General features: G+C 52.6%; 1 protein-coding gene across 15 annotated transcripts in view; it reads right to left on the reverse strand.

The window, feature by feature from the left end:
• NCOR2 (nuclear receptor corepressor 2) overlaps positions 1-20,409 on the reverse strand; it is a 237,237-nt gene that overhangs the window by 125,475 nt on the left and 91,353 nt on the right. For all 15 annotated transcript variants that reach the window (XM_027567024.1, XM_027567022.1, XM_027567025.1 and 12 more), the window contains 3 exons: positions 17,341-17,520; positions 12,801-12,914; positions 3,463-3,519 (listed from right to left, as the gene is read on the reverse strand). In XM_027567024.1, the coding sequence (XP_027422825.1) occupies positions 3,463-3,519; positions 12,801-12,914; positions 17,341-17,520 (351 nt within the window). The remainder of the gene's footprint in view (positions 1-3,462; positions 3,520-12,800; positions 12,915-17,340; positions 17,521-20,409) is intronic.

The raw sequence follows: 20,409 nt of genomic DNA on the forward strand, positions 1-20,409 counted from the left end.
GATGTGCCAGACTGGAAGGCCTGGGACAGAAATGACTAGGAGAGAGGAGCTAGGTCTCGGGGAGAAGGACGGGGCTCCTCCCCTGAGGCCTGACGGCAGGCAGCCGGCGGGTGGCCGAGAAGAACCAGGTGGACGAGGTGCCAGAAACGAAGTGTCAGTGCTGGCCCTCGGTCCTCTGGTGACACCGCATTCTTAAAATAACACCTCTGAACAGGAAGGAAACCAGTGACTCAGAGCAGTATGGAGAGGAGGTGGGGGCTGGGCTGCCCCTTCCTCTGGGCCAGGCCTGGTCCCCAGGGTGCAGAGGTGGAGGGCGAGCCCGCAGGCTCACTATTATCTCTTGCCCACGCACATTTCTGCAGGGCCCAGGACTCCCCCCAGGTGACTGTCTTCCTCGGCTGACTGCTCCCTGGCTGCAGATGGGAGAGACCCCCAGGAAACTGGACTCCCCAGTGGTGCCACCCAGTGACCTGAGACCTGGGGTCAGCAGCACCAGGCCCCCCTCCCAGCCTGAGACAGGACTCCCAGGTGGCACGAAGCAGCTCTCTGCAAAGAGTGCGCCTCTGAGCTGCCTCTGCTTGGAGGATACCTCTGGCCACTCGGGCCTTGTGGTACCCAAGACAGAAGGCAGACCTCTGAGGAATTGGCTGGTGGCAACCCCCTGGGCTCAGCACACCTCTCCACCTCATCTCTTGCTGTGTGACCCTGGGCAAGGCACTGCCCTCTCTGAGCCTCACCTGGAAGATGGATGGCGACATCTCCACAAGGCCTGACTTGGTGCTCTGTCAGCATGAGTCCCTTCTCCAGCCCCCGTGAAGGCCACCGAGCCAAGAGCCTATGGACTTCAAGAGGACTCCAGTGACAGCCACGCAGCCCCACCAGCCACTCCAGACCTCCGCCTCCTGTGCCACCAGCCTTGAGGGAGCCTCCTTTCTGAGAACCCCAAAGGATGGCATCCTCACCTCCAAAGACCCAGGAAAGAATCACTGAGGCTATGAGCCCCACAGACACCCTGCTGCTCTTGGTGGAATTCCTCAGGCCTCCAGACCCAGAGATCTCCCTTTAGGTCCCCACTGCCTACTCAGGAGCCCCCAGGAGTAATTAAGTCAGGAAAGCGGAAAGGAAGGGCCACCAGGTCTAGAAATGGTTGAGGGGCCAAATCTAGTCCTGGAGCTCCCCTGGCAAGAAAGGGGAAACCAAGGTGAGCAGCGGCTGACTGATGGGGATGGAAAATGGTAGAGTGACTCTTGAAAATCATCTGGCAGTTAATTCCTCAAGAGGTTAAACACAGAATGGATATGATCCAGCTGGGTAGATGAGGCAGTAAAGAATCTGCCCGCAATGCGGGAGACCTGGGTTCAATCCCTGGGTCAGGAAGATCCCCTGGAGAAGGGAATGGCAACCCACTCCAGTATTCTTGCCTGGAGAATCCCATGGACACAGGAGCCCAGCAGCTCCACAGTCCGTGGGGTCACAGAGAGTTGGACATGACTGAGGGACTAACGCTTTCACTTTCAGCAAGTCTTAGATATCCACGCAAGAGAAAGGGAAACACATATCCACGTGGAAATCTGTACGTTCACATCCACAGCGATTCCTTTATAATGGCCAAAAGCAAAATCTACCTAAAAGCCCATCAATGGATAAATGGATAAATTAAATGCGGTCCATCCGTACAATGGAATACAATTCAGCCATAAAAAGGAATGAGGCAACCAAGACACAAGCTACCACTTAAGAACAGGAAGCTGAGAGAGAGAAGCCAGGCACAAAAGGCCACGTGTTGTATGATTCCACCGATATGAAATGTTCAGAACAGGCAAATCCATAGAGACAGAAAGCGGATTGGTGGTTGGGGGGAGAGGGGTGGGAGGCGAGGAGGGGGAAGATAAGGAGGTGATAGTTCAGGGAACAGAGTTCTTTCTGAGAGGGTGAAATGTTCTCAAGTCAATTGTGGAGACGCTCACACACATCTGCTAACGTACTAAAAACCACTGAATTGTACTCTTTAAATGGGAGAATTGTATGGCACGTGGATTACGTCTCAATAAAGCTACTTAAAAGCTTTTTTAAAAAGAGGCTGCGAGAGACATCTCAGAAAGCATGCCCAACGGGAAGCAAGAGCTCAGGCTGGGAGCTTGTCACCCATCACAGGAGGAGCGCTGGGCTCTGTCCTTGAGCCATAGGAGCCCCTGTTGCTGCTGCTGTTGCTAAGTCACTTCAGTCGTGTCCGACTCTGAGCCCCTACCCCAACCCAACTCCCTGTCTGGCTCTGCCCCTGCGAGGACCTGGGGACAGGAAGAGGCCAGCTGCTCACAGCTCCACAGTGGCCCATCCGCAGCCGGCCCCCCAGGCTGGAGAGCAGCTGTCACTGCAGAAAAAACTCCAGGGACAAAAGTTCCACCCTCTGAGGCGACCACAACACCGAGTGCCTGCCATGGGCCAGGTGCTGGGCCGGCGAGCCTTTACCACGTACGACTTGATTGGTCCCTCATCAAGATCCACAGCGTCCCCATTTCACAGATGAGAAAACCGAGTCCTTTTCCCAAGGCCACGCGGCAAACGCAAGGTGGGGCCAAGTTTAAAATTAGGCTCCAAACGCATAAAACTTCATTTCCGCCCCCCAGCCAGTACACACATGCAGAGACCCCCGCGCCATCCAGCAGGCAGGTCCCCCGTGCTGTGCCCCCATCTCTGCACCCACCCGCGCCATGGGACAGTGGTCCCGGGCAGGCGGGAGCTCTGGCCATCTCTCCCAGGACTCCAAAGCCACCGGCCGGGAGTTTCCGCGCACCCGTGCTTCCTATCCTTGGTGACACAGAGGGTGACAGGTGCCTGAGAGAGGAGAGGCCTGGTCTGCTTCCTGTCTCTGCTGCCAACGTGGCATCTTCCCATCAGCAAAATGGCACTGACAGTGGTAACAATAACAGCAACAACTAATGCTCCACCCTCACTGTCTAAGGGGTGGAGTGTTCAGGGCGTCACAAAAAGGTGCATGGCTCATCTTCACTAATGGGTATGTGCGATCATTCATCCCAGTTTACAGATGAGGAAACAAGGCACAGAGAGGTTAAGACACCTGCTCAGGGTTACACAGCTATGAAGTTACAGACCTGCGAGTTGAACCCAGATCACCCGGCCCGGAGCACGGGCTTTCTGTGACCAGCTAGACCACACGGGTTGGACTCCAACTGGTCAATTTTGCAGCTTGACTGGCCGGGCTTGGGAGCAGAGCCGGAGGGCTGACACACCCCCACCTCGCACCCAGTGCGGCCCGGCCCACCTGCCCACTGTTATCTGCCTGTCCCTCTTATCAGAGAGTGGATTTCCTGCCTCCTCCAGAGGACAGGGCAGTTTGGCAGCAGACAACTTCCTCCTTGCCTCCACACCCACCTGCTGCCCCGTCCACCTCTCCAGCTACCCCCCGCTTCCCAGAGCACCCCACCCTGTTCCCCAGCTCACCAGCTCCACCTGGGGCCCCAGGCCTTCCAGAATCCGATGTGCAGCCTCGGCCTTCTTCTGCAGGGGGACGGAGAAGAGGAAGAATTAAAAAAAAAAAAAAAAGACACCCAAGGCACGCGCGCGCGCACAAACACACACACACACACACACACACACACACAGAGAACAGAGTATAAATAGAGGCCTCCTCCTGGAACACCAAGCAGCTGCCCAGCCCAGCACGCCCATCCAGGCCCCAGGGGCGGGGGTGGGGGGCGGGGAAGGTCCCCCTCGCCAGCCCTCCCTGGGCTGGAGACCAACACAGAGAGGCCTGAGCATCCCCACAGCAGCCCTGGCAAGCCCGCCAAGTTTCGATTCGAACAAACACACCCTGTTCTCTGGTGCCGGCTCCCCTGAAGCCCCCAGCTCGACGCGCTCCCCCCCACCAGGGCCCAGAGTGGGCACAGATCCCCGGCCAGGCCTCGAGATGCCTTCCTCTGCCTTGGAAGCCTGGAAGCCGGCTGAGTGTCTCCAATTACCTCGGAGCTGGTGCCGCCAGTGAGGGGGGAGGAGGCGGGGGAGAGAGGGCGAGATAGAGGCACGGGGAAGATACCCTTTCTAGGATTCTTCTATTTCACAATCATGTGACTATTTCTGAGCTGCCCTGGGGCTCGCTGCCTCCCTCCCCACTCACAACTCGGGACTTATTAGGAAAATAGGAATGTATGGCAGAAAGGGCTAGGTGACTGCGAATTCAACAGGCTGGACCCTGACCATAAGAGTGGACGTTGTGTCTGCGCCAGGCCCAGTTCTGGGACCACAGGGCCCACTTGGCTGGGCAGGCTGGAGGATGGGGTGGGCACAGAGCTGGGAAAGGTGGCTTCAGAAGATGTCTCTATCAGATAGAAAGAGGGGTGCCCACAGTGCACACGTTGAGAGACCTGAGACCTTCCCGTGACCCAGGACAGGCTGGGTGCTTACGACTCAGCCCGACTCGGGGAGACCAGCCAGGACTTGGCATGGACTGGCAGGACAGGCCAAGCAACTCACCATTATCAGATTGAAAGCCTCCCCCAGTGATCCCCCAATCCAGACCCACCGTACAGGGGTGACCCAGAGCCCCGGAGGACATAGCTATCAACAGAACTGGAGGCCCAGGTGTCACAGCAGGGAGGGGGCGTGCTGAGGACCAGCCTCACCAGCCCCAACCCCCGTGCCAGAGGGCAGGTATGTAGGTGGGCTCAAGCTGGCACCGAGGACGGCTCTGCCTAGAGCCCTGGGCCCAGCCCACCCAAGAACAAGCCATGATCTCGGCCTCCTTTATGCAAAGCCAGAACCCTGAGAGCAGCAGCCTCAGAGTGTGGCTGGGGGCCAGAAAATCTTCCGGGGGGGTGGTGCAGATGATTATCGTTAATGATGGCCATTTTATTGAGAACCTACTATGAGTCAAGCTTTGGGTACACGGCATGCATTAGCAGTATCTGAATCACACATAACACGGAGTCAGGGAGATAGAAATATCCCCATTTTACAGATGATGAAACTGAGGCACAGGAAAATAGTATAAGACGTCTTTCTTCTGATCTCCAGGCTCCAAGAAGGGAGAAAGACAGGAGCTGGTCCTATCCAGGGCCTCCCCTAGACTTAGGTCCCGCATCTTCTGAGTTGTGGCAGGCACCAGTCTGGCAGTCACCGCAGACCACCCCAGCCCTGGTCACATCACAAAGCCAGAAACTGTCAGCCATGGGGGACCAAAGATGGAAGAATTCCCTAGCTGGACCAGAAGGACTGGGTATAGGGTGGCGAGAGGACAGGGTCGCTTCCACAAACATTTGGGCAGCCACTCTGTGTTAAGCACCACGGCATGAAACAAAACGAATAATATCAGCCTCTGTCTGCAAAAAAGCGAGGCTAGTGAGCAGTTAGTCATGAGCAGTGATGGCAGGTTAGTACGCTCAGGCAGGAAAGGTACGTGAGGTATATGAGGGAGTCATTAAGTGGGTCAGAGTCACTCTCTCCAGAAAGGTAAAAGGAGGGATACACAGTCGGGGTTTTGAGGAATGAATAGGAGTTTATGTGTATTCATGAGGCTCTGTGGAGATGGGCAACTGCCCATTGAGACAAAGAGGTGACGTCAAACACAGGAAGGGCAGGGCTGGAGAGACTGGGACACTGGAACTGCCACATCACATCCCTGGGCCCGGGTCTCAGATCCGGGACCCATACGGGGGCTCAGGAAGCCTGTGTCCTACGAACCACAGAGGATACCATCTTCTACCACATCCTGTCTCGGGAACACAAGCACCTGGGCAGGGGCCTTCCTGCAGCCCCTGCAGAAGAGAGCAGCGAAGAGACCCTTCCCGACCTTCCAAAGCCACAGGGAGCCCAGGTGACGAAGCACAGCCCAGGGCAGCCAACTCTTGTCACACAGCCGGTGTGAGAGAATCTTTGCTCCCTAACAGGCCTTCCCCCAGGCTCTGCACTGAAGCCCTAAGTGGCCCTGGGGCCTTTTTAAGACAACTCAGTTTCCAAAAGGTCGCGCGGGGAAAAGAAAATGACATGACATCTTTAGGACCGTCATGGAGCAGTCCTAAAGATGCCGCAATGCTGGAACACGGGACAGCAGGGTGGTCAAGAGCAAGGCCACACAGGAAGCCGGACTGGGCTCTGATCCACTTGCCAGCTGTGTGGTCCTGGACAAGCTCCTTCACCGCCTCTGAGCCTCAGTTTCCTCATCTACGAAATGGGGACAAGAGCAGCACCGCCCCATGCAGCTGTTGAGAGAATTAAATGAACCAACACACATTCCAAGCTAAACTCAATCAGGATCTGGCATGTGGGGAGCGCTAGGCAAGGGCTAGCTGTTATTACTGTTGTCAACAATAACGACAAGGCCACGGCTCACACCAGGTGACCCCCTACACGTGCCAGGCCTGGATCCCTTGTAAGCCCTGTCCATTTGGATTCCTGCAGGTACGCATGGCAGAAGCTTCTAGCATCAGCCTCCTTTACACACAAGGAAGCCGAGGCTGGGGTCACACAGCTCAAGTAGCCGGTAAAGGATGGGACAGGCAGGCCCTGAGCCAGCACCCCACCTCCTCATGTCTTCCTGGGGGTGCTTCTTCCACCTCATGCTACACATCGCGGCTCCCAGGCTCTCTGGTCCAGTTTGCAGGGGCAGGGATGTGGGGGCAGGGGGGACGGGCTGCCATTGGGAATCTGCTTGGTGGTTTCCAGCGAGCTAGGGCAGTCAGGATGCAAGTGGATGTCCCGCCTACTGGGCCCCTCCCCCAGGTGGGTACGGCTTTCGAGAAACACACAGCTGTCCATCAGGGACCCACATCTGGGAGTCCGCTGTGCTTTAACCCTCAGCAAGTCACTTCAGCCCCACACGGGCTGACTCAAACACATGTGTATCCACACAGTCATCCCACTGGAACACATACACGTGCACAGACATACAAATGCATAGGAATCACATGCCCCGCACATGCTAAGCCACACACAGGCACACACACACACACACACACAGCCCTCAGTAGGTCTGCCCACGTAAACAAATAAGCACATACATGTGTGGGGTACAAGTGCACACGTGTCCCCTGCAAGGTGGCTCCAACACACAATTTGCACACATGAAAACAACTGTCCACTGTTACACATGTACTCACACACATGTACACATGAACCACTCCCCCAAAACACACACACACAGAGTCCCAGTTCTTGGGCAGGAGGGCCACAGCCTCACCCTGACCAGACCCCTGGCCAGCCCCCCGCCCCTTGAAGCCCCCATTCTAGCTCCTCCAGTCTGAGCTCCAAGCCTCACCCTTCTCTTCTGCAGAAAGGAGGCAGCACCCAGGAAGTCTGGGACCCCCGCACCCCACTCTAGGCTGCACCACCCTCCCCCCCATACCTGGCAAGTGCTGCAGCATTTCAGGGGAGCAGTTACCCCTCCCCCAAGGCTCAGCTTCCTCATCTGTAGCTGCAGCCTAAAGCCCTGTCCAGAACCTTTCCAGGTGCAGGACAGAAGTGACCGAGTGCTGAGGTAGAATTCATGGGCTCGTGTTAACTCAAGAGCACAGCACTCCCTACATGCACAGGAATCTGGAGGAAGCCTTGGACTCCAGGGCTAGTTATGATGGACAGACACAGAGGCAGAGGCAGGACTCAGCCTGGGACGCCCGTATCACAACTCAAGTGGGAGGGGAGTCTGAAGCTGGGCATTGGGTGCCTGGACTCCCAAAATGCTCTACAAAACGCTACACATTCTTGGTTATTACTGATACAATTATTCATCTTTGTCCGGCTTAGTCCTAACCATACTGTATACACACTTTACTAGAAAGATGCTTAAAATCTAAGACAAAAAAGGACTTGGTTCTTACTCTCTGATTTCCTCCTCATCCCTTAGCAATCGGAGGGCCCTGCCTCCATGAATTCTGCCTCCTCACCATCTTCAGAAAGGACTGTCATCCTCTCCACTGGAACTGTCCTTCTACCTTTTCCCAGCGGTGCCCATTTGTGCAGACGTAGCTCAAGTCACCTCTAGGAAGTCTGCTGGATTGCCCACTGCCCTGAACTTCTACAATACTAGCACCATGCAAATTGTCTCTTATTTGTATAAGGGTGTGTAAACATCCTTTGCTAGTGCTGTGTGTGTGTTTGTTGTACCCAAACTCAAAGTGTGAGCCTCTTCCCACACCCACCAGACCTCCACCTCCAACCCCTACACATGCCCTTTGAAGATCAAAGGAGAACCCAGCCCCTCTGTGAGCCTCCACATGTGCTGCAGCCCCCACAGAAGGCACTCCTCAGGTTGGTGGCCCACCCACGGCTTCCAAGAAGCCTTTCCCAATCCCGGCCCTGCCCCGCCCTGCCCGTTCCTGCCCCTTGGGGCCTGCAGCAACCCTGCCTCCTGCTCTGCCATCTGCAAGCACCTGCCTGGCCCCGCCCACATAGGCAGCTCCCCCAACGCACCCTGGCGCCTCGTCCATGTGCCCTGAATGGATAATGAACCCGAGTCCAGTCTGCAGAAGAGCTAGGCAGGCTCTGCGCCGCAGGAAGCCGCATTTTCCAGCCGGCGTGGCTTTTAAAGATAGACCCTTGTGTCCGCCTCTCAGAGGAACCCGCAGAGAAGGAAGGAGGATTAAAATTTAATCCGATTGATTCCCCCAAGGGGTAGTAAGTCCTGACTGCTCCTGCCCACCCGGCCTCCAGCCCTTGAGGCTTGCCCCAGGTAGGGGCACCCCCGCCAACCTTCACTGGGGACACAGGCCAGTCCCACCCAAAACTAGAGGACTCTTTGTGGGGAGAGTCTCCCACCTCTCTGGCATTCATTCATCTGTTCAACAGATACTTAATAAGCACCTACTGTGTGCCAGGCGCTGGAGATATAGCTCGGAAAAAAAGAATCCTCGCCCCCATGGAGCTTCTAATTCACAATAAACAAACAAAATATAAATTATGTCCAGTGGCGACAATTAAAGCTAGGGAGAGGAGGTGCTGATGGGTTTTCAGGATTAAACAGAGAGTCAAAATGGACCTTGGCCAAAAAGGGGACATTTGAGCAAACAGCTGAAGGAGTAAGAGAGAGACAGCCCAACGGGGGAAAAAGGAGCTCCAGGCAGAGGATGCGGTCAGTGCAAAGGCCCTGAGGCAGAAGCATGCTTGAGTGTTCAAGGACGTCCAAGGGTCTGAGGCGGGAGCAAGGGGTGGGGTAGATGAAAGGAAAGAAAGAGGGACTGGGACAAGGACGGGCAAATTCTTCAGGCCCACGGTGTGCCTGAGGGGTAGGGGATGGGGGGGCGGTGAGGAATGGTTTCAATACGTGAACCGTGAACGTCCAGATGTTCAAGCTGGTTTTAGAAAAGGCAGCGGAACCAGAGATCAAATTGCCAATATCCGCTGGATCATCGAAAAAGCAAGAGAGTTCCAGAAAAACATCTATTTCTGCTTTATTGACTATGCCAAAGCCTTTGACTGTGTGGATCACAATAAACTGTGGAAAATTCTGAAAGAGATGGGAATACCAGACCACCTGACCTGCCTCTTGAGAAATCTGTATGCAGGTCAGGAAGCAACAGTTAGAACTGGACATGGAACGGAGTGGTTCCCAATAGGAAAAGGAGTCCGTCAAGGCTGTATATTGTCACCCTGCTTATTTAACTTCTATGCAGAGTACATCATGAGAAACGCTGGGCTGGAAGAAGCACAGCTGGAATCAAGATTGCTGGGAGAAATATCAATAACCTCAGATATGCAGATGACACCACCCTTATGGCAGAAAGTGAAGAGGAACTAAAGAGCCTCTTGATGAAAGTGAAAGAGGAGAGTGAAAAAGTTGGCTTAAAGCTCAACATTCAGAAAATGAAGATCATGGCATCTGGTCCCATCACTTCATGGGAAATAGATAGGGAAACAGGTGGAAACAGTGTCAGACTTTATTTTTGGGGGCTTCAAAATCACTGCAGATGGTGATTGCGGCTATGAAATTAAAAGATGCTTACTCCTTGGAAGGAAAGTTATGACCAACCTAGATAACATATTAAAAAGCAGAGACATTACTTTGCCAACAAAGGTCCGTCTAGTCAAGGCTATGGTTTTTCCTGTGGTCATGTATGGATGTGAGAGTTGGACTGTGAAGAAAGCTGAGCACCAAAGAACTGATGCTTTTGAACTGTGGTGTTGGAGAAGACTCTTGAGAGTCCCTTGGACTGCAAGGAGATCCAACCAGTGCATTCTGAAGGAGATCAGCCCTGGGATTTCTTTGGAAGGAATGATGCTAAAGCTGAAACTCCAGTACTTTGGCCACCTCATGCGAAGAGTTGACTCATTGGAAAAGACTCTGATGCTGGGAGGGATTGGGGGCAGGAGGAAAAGGGGACGACAGAGGATGAGATGGCTGGATGGCATCGCCGACTTGACGGACATGAGTTTGAGTAAACTCCAGGAGTTGGTGATGGACAGGGTCACAAAGAGTCAGACATGACTGAGCGACTGAACTGAACTCATAATTCCTCCATCAGAAAGCCACTGTGAGTGGGGCAGGAGGCCAGGGTCCCTGCTGCACCCCAGTGCCTGAAACAGTGGCAGGCCCAGAGCAGATGCTCAGTTACACAGCTGCTGAATGAGTGAGTAAATGAATGAATGAACAGGACGAGCGTGATGCATCCAGAGCACCTGAACTTGCCAGGCAGGGGACTGCTCTCAGAAGCTCAGGATCTAGGGTTTGAGGCCGAGTCTGCCACTCACTACCTGTAAGGCCTTGGGGAAATTACCCAGAGTTTCTGTTTCCTCATCTGAAAATATGGAGTGGGGGGCTGGGGAAAGGCCAGTGTCTTTCCCCTACTGTCAGGACCCCATCAGGATGAAATTAGCATAAATGGGCATAAAGTCCCCAGCCTGAGGTGCTGTTGGGGTGAAGAGAGGACAATACCACCCGAGGATCAGGGGGGCCTGGGGGTGACAGCTCTAGGAGCTCTGCCTTTGCCCCCTTTGCCACAGGCTCCTGGAGCCAATTCATTCTTGGTTCTGATCCCCAGCCTCAAAACTCACTTGCTGTGCAACCCCAGGTAGGTCACTTTCCCTCTCTGAGCCATGGTTTCTTTATGAGTAAAACAGAGAATAATGGTACTTATCTTATGCAGGTCTGGAGAGAATTCAGTGAAATCATGCAAAATGTAAACAAATACAAGAATAAAAGAACAATGACGATAGCAATTAATAGCCCCAGCTTAGCACCTACATGGTGGCAGGCACTATTCCAAGGATACTACATAATGAACTTATTTAATCCCCACACCTTGGTACAAGGTAGGTGCTATAATTATCATCATTTCACCGTGAGGAGGATGGGTTACAGGGAGGCTTAAGAAATATGCCCAAGGTCACAGAGCCAGAAAATAGAGAGATGAGTTCGAACCTAGGATATCTGGCTAAAGTACACACAGCTGCTTTAGTTCTCCTATCATTGTGATGGTTATTGGTTAATTGGATGGGAAGCCAGGGTGTGAGAGGTGACCAGCCCTGACAGGCCTGGCACACAGTTCCCAGGCTCCCAGCAAGTTCAGTATCATCCTGCATCTATTGCAGTTTCAAGAGGTGATGGCGTAGCCAAACCAGTTGATCCAATAGTTTCCTGCCTGGAGCTACAGCCACAGGCACCAACCACATGTTTCCAGGCTCTAGAGTTAGCCATCCAAGCCATGGGACACCATGGACTCTCCAGCGCCTGCCTGGACCCTAAGCATTGATCCAGCAGCCAGGGGCAAATCGCATAGCACAGACAGCTGGGAAGCACGGCCAGGAGCCAAGGACAGGAGCCGGGGGGAATCAAAGGAGTCCATCTGTCACACTTCACTGTATGACCACAGACAAGAAACAATCCCTCTCTGGGCCTCAGTTTCCTCTCCTGTAAAATCAAGGAGGGGACTCAACATCCACAGGCCCTGAGCACATTTGAAAAGAGTCAACTGCAAATCACTGAAGCTGAGCTCTTAGTGGTTTGACTGGAGAAAATGGGGAGCTCACCACCTCACCAGATAACAGATTCCACTTCAGTGCAGCTTCAGCCTGGGGGTTCAGCCCCCTGTGAAACACTCTACTTCGGGTACCCTGAGCCCCTTCCCCTTCAGACACCCAACAGCTGCCCTCCAAAGATCCCTAGGAGGCTCCACAGTCTGCTACAGACTCTATGTTCAACCATCCCAACAGCCCTTTCCAGGGCTCAGTGTAAACAGAGGCCAGTGTCGACAAATAATGCCCTGGGATCTGACAGCTCACGGGTTCAAATCTCAAGCCCACCACTTCCCAGCTGTGTGACTTTAGACAAGTCACTTAATGTCTCTGGGCCTCAGTTTCTCCCTGTGTTAATTGGAAACAATCACCATACCTACTCTCTGACGACTGCTATGTAAAAAAACTGCACATCACCTGAAAAGAAGGAGCTGTTCAACTAATGTTACTGTTATGACAAATAATATTACTACTGTCTTTGCATTACAGGAATTTCTTCTGAGTACCTAAGTGATTACCCATCCCCCCCACTGATCAATTGACCCCTGAAGCTCTCCCATGACCTAACGCCTGCATTTTCATCTGCATCCCACAGGCCAGCCACGGTCCAAACCACAGCCACACCAAGATGGGTCTCCAGTGACCACCCCTTCCCCCTCCTACTCACAAATCCAGATCTGTGGGAAGGTGGTCACAGGGATGCCCATTTCACAGATGGGAATACTGAGGCCCCAGGAGACAGTCAGATCCTTCACAGTGACACCTACCTCCCACCTGGTGGCCAGCACAGGGCAAGCAAGAAAAGGTGGGGCAGGGGCTATGAAGGATAGGATGGGGCATACCCGGTTCTCGTCGTAGATGATCTGTACCAGGCTGCGATGCTTAGACTCGATGGGCGGTGGTGACACGGGCTTCTCGGGCTCTGGCGGCTTGGCGGCCTCCTCTTCCAGCTGTTGCTGTGGGGAGCAGGGAGAGTGTAGCGGTGAGCACGCAGGCAGGCGGAAGGAGAGGCAGCTCCCCCAACAGCGGGGGCGGCTCCTCGTTCAGCCAGGCTGGTGGCCCCACACAGGAAGTCAGGCTGCTAACCATTTCCTCTGAGTCACCCGCAGGGACTCCAAGCCTTGGAGAGGCCCCAGCTCCCACAGGGAAGGGCCCGACCAGGGCTGGCTCCAGACTCTGCTGCCAGCCTACCTGGGTGTAAGTTCAGCCTTGGTGATTTACCAGCTAGGTGAGTATTAGCAAGCAGTTTAACCGCGCTGTGCCTCCGTTTTCTCATCTGTAAAGCGGGACTCATGGCCGTGCCTCCTGGATGAGTTAATTTATGTACAGTCAGACTGGGGGCTCACTGAAGGTGCCCCATTATCCATCATTACCAACACAGGCACCGTTATCCTCAGGAGAGGCTATGGAGACTCTGGAGCCAAACTGTCCATACTGGAACCCTATTTCTACAACAGTAAGTCTCCTACATATGAACCTTTGAGTTGCAAACTTTCAAAGATGCAAGCATGCCCCTGTATGCCAGCTGTTGTAATGTAATTACTGTAATTTTCAAGGTCCTGTAAGATTACAGATGGTTATTTTCTGTGTTTGTTTTTCATGTATTATTTGTGTGAAAAGTATTATGAACCTATTACAGTACAGTGCTATATACCCAATTGTGTTAGTTGGGTACCCAGGCTAACTGTTGGTTGAGAGTTAGTTGCTCATAGTCACTCAGTCATGTCCAACTCTCTGAGACCCCGTCGACTGTAGCCTGCCAGGCTCCTCTGTCCATGAAATTCTCCAGGCCAGAACACTGGAGTGGGTAGCCATTCCCTTCTCCAGGGGACCAAATCCAGGTCTCCCACGTTGCAGGCAGATTCTTTACTGTCTGAGCCACTAGGGAAGCCCAAGAAAACTGGAATAGGTAGCCTATCCCTACTCCAGAGGATCTTCCCAACCCAGGGATTGATCCAGGGTCTCTTGCATTGCAGGCAGATTCTTTACCAGCTGAGCTACCAGGGAAGCCTGTGTAACTTTGTTGGATTAAGGTACAAATTGGACTTAGGAATGTGCTTTTGGAATGGAACTCATTCATATGCAGCAGGCTTAACTGTATTTACTTGCTGTGTAACCTTGAGAAGTTGCTGAACTCCCTCAAGTGAACTCCCCCAAGCCTCACTTTTCTCATCTGGAAAATGGGGATAATAAAAGGTTTTTATCCTAGAGAGTTGATGTGAGGATTAAATGAGCTGGTGCACACCAAGCACTCAGCACCTAATGAGCAGCTTCTCATCATCACTATTATCATTGTCATCTGCCCTGTGGTCTTCATACTGGACCGTCCTCCTCCAAACACCATAAAAGACATCCCTGCATGCTGTTATCTGCTTTATACCAAAAGGGCAAAGCAAAAACCAGAGAGTTTAAGACACTGGCCCAAGGTCACACAGGAGGCCAATGCCCAGGGAATACAATCTGACAGGGCATCTTTGAGGGAGATGAGAACACTGTTCTTTGCTCATAAGGCTCACACACCCTGCCCATGACCATGAAGCAAACCATTATGAACTCAAAAATACAGCCAAGAGGGGGGCCATGCAGAAAGTCTGAAGCCAGGCTGGTTGAGCCAAGCTGCCTCAGTCCCACAGTGACCCCTAGTGGTGGCTTTCAGAAGGACAACCAGCCCTCAGAAAAACATTGAAATCCCTCCAAAAAATGTGAAAGAAACCACGCCAAGAAATGGAAGGCATGCATAGCCGGGAAGAAGATTCTCACCAATCAGTGAAGGGGACCCTTCCCGAGACACTAAAAATTAAACACAGAGTTACTGTAGGACCTAGAAATTTCATCCCTAGATACAGACCCAAAGAACTGAAAACAGGTGCTCAAACAGAAACATGAACACAAAAGCTCACAGCAGCATTCCTCATGATAGTCAAAAGGTGGAGGCAACCTAAATGTCCGCCAACTGATGAACGGATAAACGACTGTGGACCATGGATCCATACAGCGGCATACTGGCCACACAGGGAATGAGGCCGGCAGAGGCTGCAACAGGGATGAATCTTGAAGACATGATACCGAGTGAAGGATGCCAGACAAGAGGCCACATGGTATTTGGTTCATTTACAGGAAATGTCCAGACAAATCCTCAGAGACAGAAAGCAGGTTAATAGCTGGTGGGGCAGGGAGAGGGGAGTGGCTGCTAGTGTGCACAGGGGTCTTCTTTGGGGATCATGAAAATGTCTTGGAACTAGATAGAATGGTCCTCGTACAACGCTGTGAACGGACTAAATGCCGCTGAATTGTTCATGTTACAAAGAGTCATTTTATGTTTTGTGAATTTTATTTAAAAAAGAAAAATGCCAAAATGGAATTTTTTTTTTTTAATCTGACTATCGAGGGCTGCCCTGGGCCACCTGGCTTGCAGCCTTAGTCACAAATGTGTGCACATGGCCTGTAGCTTCAGCCTCACCCCAAAGCCAGGCCTGGGGGACCTAAGGCCCAGCACTCCGCTGGCCTTGGCATAACTGCTGACTCCAACCAGGGCCCGGCCTCCCCAAGTGGCGTGTTGCCGTCCTGGAAACCCACCCACTTCCCTCAGTAGGCCAAGCCTCACTGACTGGCCAGGCTGCCGGACCATCCTCAGGTGTCCCCAGGCGAGCGACAGTCCCGAGGTCTCTTGGAATCAATGCTCCCCTCCCCCTGTATAACTTTCAAAGCCTGTCACACTGCCCTAAACTGGCCACCAGGAAGCGTCTCTCACCAGCCTTCCTTCCACTGCCTATGGTGGCCAGAATGAGTCCTTGGATCCGTCATGGAGCTCGTGCATCCTTACCTGGAGGGAATCAGGTGTGACCCTGCTTCCCCCAGGGTCAAGACAGGTGTTACACTGATTCAATCCACAGTTTTCAAGGAGCACCTACTCTGTGCCAGTGTTGCTAGGAGCACAGCAGGGAACAGGAGATAAGAACCCTGCTTTTGGACTTCCCTGGTGGTCCAGTGGTTGAGAATCTGCCTGCTAACGCAGGAGACATGGGTTCAATCCCTGCTCCAGGAAGATTTCCCATGCCGTGGAGCAACTAAGCATCAGGCACCACAACTACTGAAGCCCGCGCACCCAAAGCCTGCGCTCTGCAGCGAGAGAAGCCAGTGCACTGAGAAACGTGCACACAACTAGAGTGGCCTCCCGTTCACTGCAGCTAGACAGAGCCTGAGCACAGCAGCAAAGACCCAGCACAATCGAACACTGAATTAAATAAATAAATACAAGTTTAAAAAAAAAGAACCCGGCTTTTACACTGTAGTCGTGAGAAGACCACAATGTCACAAAACAAACTACACGTCTGTAATGGTGACACCATTCAGCAGGGTGACGAGATTGGCAAACTCCCTATAAAGGCCCAGAAAGTAAATATCTTGGGCTTTGCTGGCCACACAGTCTCTTTTGTGACCACCCAGCTCTGCGGTTGAATCATAGAAGCAGCCACAGACGATGTGTAAACAATTGGATGTGGCTGTGTGCCAATAAGGCTTTATTTACAAAAATAAGCATTGAGCCACATCTGGCTGGATTTGCTGACCCCCAGGAGAAAGAATGGGTGGTGATGAGAACTCCTATAAAGGTCGGGGGGGGTCTCCTCTGTGGAGGGAACATCTGAGCAGACACCTGAAGATGCCAGAGAGAGAAGCAGAAGAGCCAAGAAAAAGTAAAAATAAAATTATAAAATTAATCTTATTATTCTTTATGTCAACTTTTCCTTGATTTCAATGACAATGATGACTTCTTTTCATCACGTGACTCTGTCCCTTCCTCACAACCCTAAGAGGTAGTGTCATGTCTGTGCCCATTTTACAGACAAGCAAACTGAGGCTCAGAGAGGTGAACGCTCTGAGGCAGAGGTAGGAGGTCCAGCTCATCCCGATTCCAGAGCCAGGGCCAGAATCATGTGAAATTTTCCTTTACATTATAGATGAGGAAAGGGAGGCACAGAGAATCAACTGTCCACCCCACAGCTGTTCATTCCTGTGCCACCCAGGACAGTAGCCACATTTGGTTATCCAAGTGTACAGCTCATTTAATTCAAATTAAACTAAATTAAATATTCAGTTCCTCACCTGCACTAGGCCCATTTCGAAGGCTCAACAGTCACATGTGGGTAGTGGCTACCATTTTGGACAAGGCAGATTCAGAACATTTCCATTAGCAAGTTCCAATAGGCAGCACCGCACAAAACAGCTCTGCTGTCCAATAAACATAAAGGGCGTAAAAATGAGTCGGCACACAGGCCGTGCTCACCATACACTAACAACTGCAACTCCTACTATGTTATCTGCTCAGCTGCAGCTGCTGCTGGATCGGAAACTGAGACCCACCATTCCCCCACCCACCCACACCTGCTTCTTCTTCAGTTTGGAGATCTGCTGCTCCACCATGGTGATCTCCCGGTCCACCCGGTCCATGTTCTGGATCAGCTCCTCCTTGGAGAGCCGTGGAGGTACCAGCTCCAGCTCAGGGTCAGCATGCGGAGGGCTGGGAGGAGACACCGGCTCCAGCTTGCCTGTCAGGCTGCGGTCCTGCAGAGGAGGAAAAAAATAGGCATGGGCTCAGGACAGGAGGCACCCACCCGCCAAATACACTGAACGTTTCCAGCCATGACTTCAGGTACCAACACACCCGGCATCTGTTGTGCCGGCCCCCACGTCCCAGACACAAGGTTGCTCACTGATCCCACCTCCATGCCTCTCCCTCACTGGTCCCCTGCCAGATGCTCCCTCCCTGGCCTTCTCCAGAGTTCAGATCCTTTCTTCTATCTTCCTACAGGCAAGTTTTCCAAGCCTCCCTGCAAGGCCTCCCTCTTCCCTTTCCCCATCACACACCTCTCTCCTACCCTGTTACCCTGCCTGTGTCCTCCCTCCAGATCAAACTCCTCGAGAACTGGCCTCAAAACCCACAACCTCCAAACACCCAGGGCCTGGCCTCAGTTGACCCTCCAGGAACACTTATTCACGATTCTCAGTCCAAATGAGCAAGTTACAGAATATCATACACACTACAAATCTGGTTTTGTAGAAGATATACACAAACACAAGAAAACTATAAGAATGGGAAACGGAGATGTCAAAAGTATTTACTGGGGAAGTGGGAGAAAAAGGGGATATTTTCACTTTCCTTTTTGTAAGCTGAGGTATTACTTGCCTTTACAGTGTTACATTAGTTTCTGTGGTACAATGAAGTGAATCAGCTATATCTATCTATCTATCTATCTATCTATCCCCTCCTTCTTGGACCTCCCTCTCACCTCCACCCCACATCCCACCCCTCTAGGTCACTAAAAAGCACAGAGTTGAGCTCCCTGTACTGCACAGTAGGTTGCCACTAGTTATGTCTTTCACACATGCTAGTATACATATGTCAATCCTAATCTCCCAATTCATCCCACCCTCCTTCCTACCTCTTCTTTTTATTTACCAGTGTTTTTCTGCTTTTCCTTCACTGAGTGTTACTCTGTGTAATGAAGTCATTTTCCAAAATGTGCTAAAAAAAAAAGAAACAAAACAAAACAAAACAAAAAATACACCTTGGGAATTCCCTGGTGGCCCAGTGGTTAGGACTTCACTTTCACTGCCGAGGGCCTGGGTTCAATCCCTGGTCAGGGAAATAAAATCCCACAAGCCACACGGTGTGACCAAAAATAAAAACAAAACAAAAATGTGTTAAGCAAACAAGGGAGTCAGTGGCTCCATTCCACCAGTCAAAGTTTGTTGAGCATCCAAGGTTGCTGGGAGCACAGTGAGGAGGAAGTAAAATAAAACCCAGTCCTTGACCCCAGAGCACTCACCTATGTGGCCCTGGGTTCAAATCCCCACCCAGGATCTTCGTGACCACAAGCATATCACCTGCCTCCGTTTCCTCATCTGTACAATGGGACCATTCTCACTTTCTGGCTGCTGTGAGGCTTGAATGAGTACCTATGTGCAGAGGGCTCAGCTCAGAGCCTGGCACACTCTCAGGGCTCCACAGGCACTGGCTGGAGCCGTCCTCCCCAAAACCTGGCCCCCGCCCTGTACCATCCTCAAGGCCAAGCCAGCAGCTGTGACAGAGGAAGCCCCAGGAGTAGCTCCGGGAGGCTGCCTCCCCACCCCCACAGCAGCTGCAGCCGGAGGACAGAGGACACATTATTCGGAGGGACAACTGCAGCCCCAGGGCTGCCAAGCGCCACCCTCCCCCACCCCCTCAGCTCGAGTTGAGCAGAGGCTGTGCCATCTTATGTGTGAGTCAGTTGCTCACTCGTGTTTGACTCGTTGCGACGCTATGGACTGTAGCCCGCTAGGCTCCTCTGTCCATGGGATTCTCCAGGTAAGAATACTGAAGGGGTTGCCATTCTCTTCTCCAGGGGATCTTCCCGACCCAGGAATTGAACCCAGGTCTCCTGCATTGCAGGCGGATTCTTTACCATCTGAGCCACCAGGGAAGCCCTCTGGTGCCATCTTAAGTCCACCCTTTCTGTCCTTGGAGTCTCGGTCCTACACACACAGACTCCACTGAAGCCCACAGAGCCCAAGGGTCTGGGGATCACTCTGGCCTTATCATTTCCATCTGAGATGTGGGGGAGAGCAGGTGTGGAGACTCTCAGATCCTCCACACACCCAGAACCCTTGGGGAAAAGGCAGAAGAGGCCCCAAGTCCTTCAACAGGGCCAAATGTGGCCCTGACATGGCTCTGATGTGGCCCTCCATGCTCCTCAGGGACACCCAGGAAACCGAACCAGGCATTCCACTCTGCACACCCCTGCCCCTCAACTCTGACTGTGGTTCTCCTGGGGGCTGCCACTGCATCCCCATAGCACAGATGAGGGGGCAAGGAACTAGCAGGCACAGATCTGGCATGGCTCTAAGCCAGCAGTCAGCACACTTTCTGTACACAGCCAGGTGTAAAACTACTTCAGTCTTTGCAGAGCAGACAGTCTGTGCTCCAACCACTCACTCATCATTGCAGTGGGAAAGCAGCCAAAGACAAGACACTCAGGAATGGGCATGGCTGGGTGTCAATAAAACTTTATTTACAAACCCAAGCTGAGGGCCAGGATTGGAGCTTACTATGCTCTTAACTCACATAGTTGTCACAGCCCACACGGGAAGTGGAAGTACAGGTTTCCCCATTTTCCAGATGAAACTAAAGATCCAGTGAGGTTCAATGACATGCCTGAGGTCACCAGTCACAAAGTGATAGAGCTTTGGCTTGGAGGGCTCAGGATAGGAGAGACAAGGCCTCAATCAGAACTCTCCAGAAGCAGGCAGAGCACGCAACCAGGTGGCAGGGGCTCCTACAGCAGAAACAAGGTCCCCACCACACATTCATTCATCTCTCAGAACCATGTGGCTGGGCAGGAAAGCAAGAGCGAGTCCCTTCCAGGGTCCACGACTCCCTGATATTAGAAGCAAAGCTGTGCACGGAATTAAACA

This window comes from Bos indicus x Bos taurus, chromosome 17, assembly GCF_003369695.1.
Source record: "Bos indicus x Bos taurus breed Angus x Brahman F1 hybrid chromosome 17, Bos_hybrid_MaternalHap_v2.0, whole genome shotgun sequence".
NCBI lineage: Eukaryota > Metazoa > Chordata > Mammalia > Artiodactyla > Bovidae > Bos > Bos indicus x Bos taurus.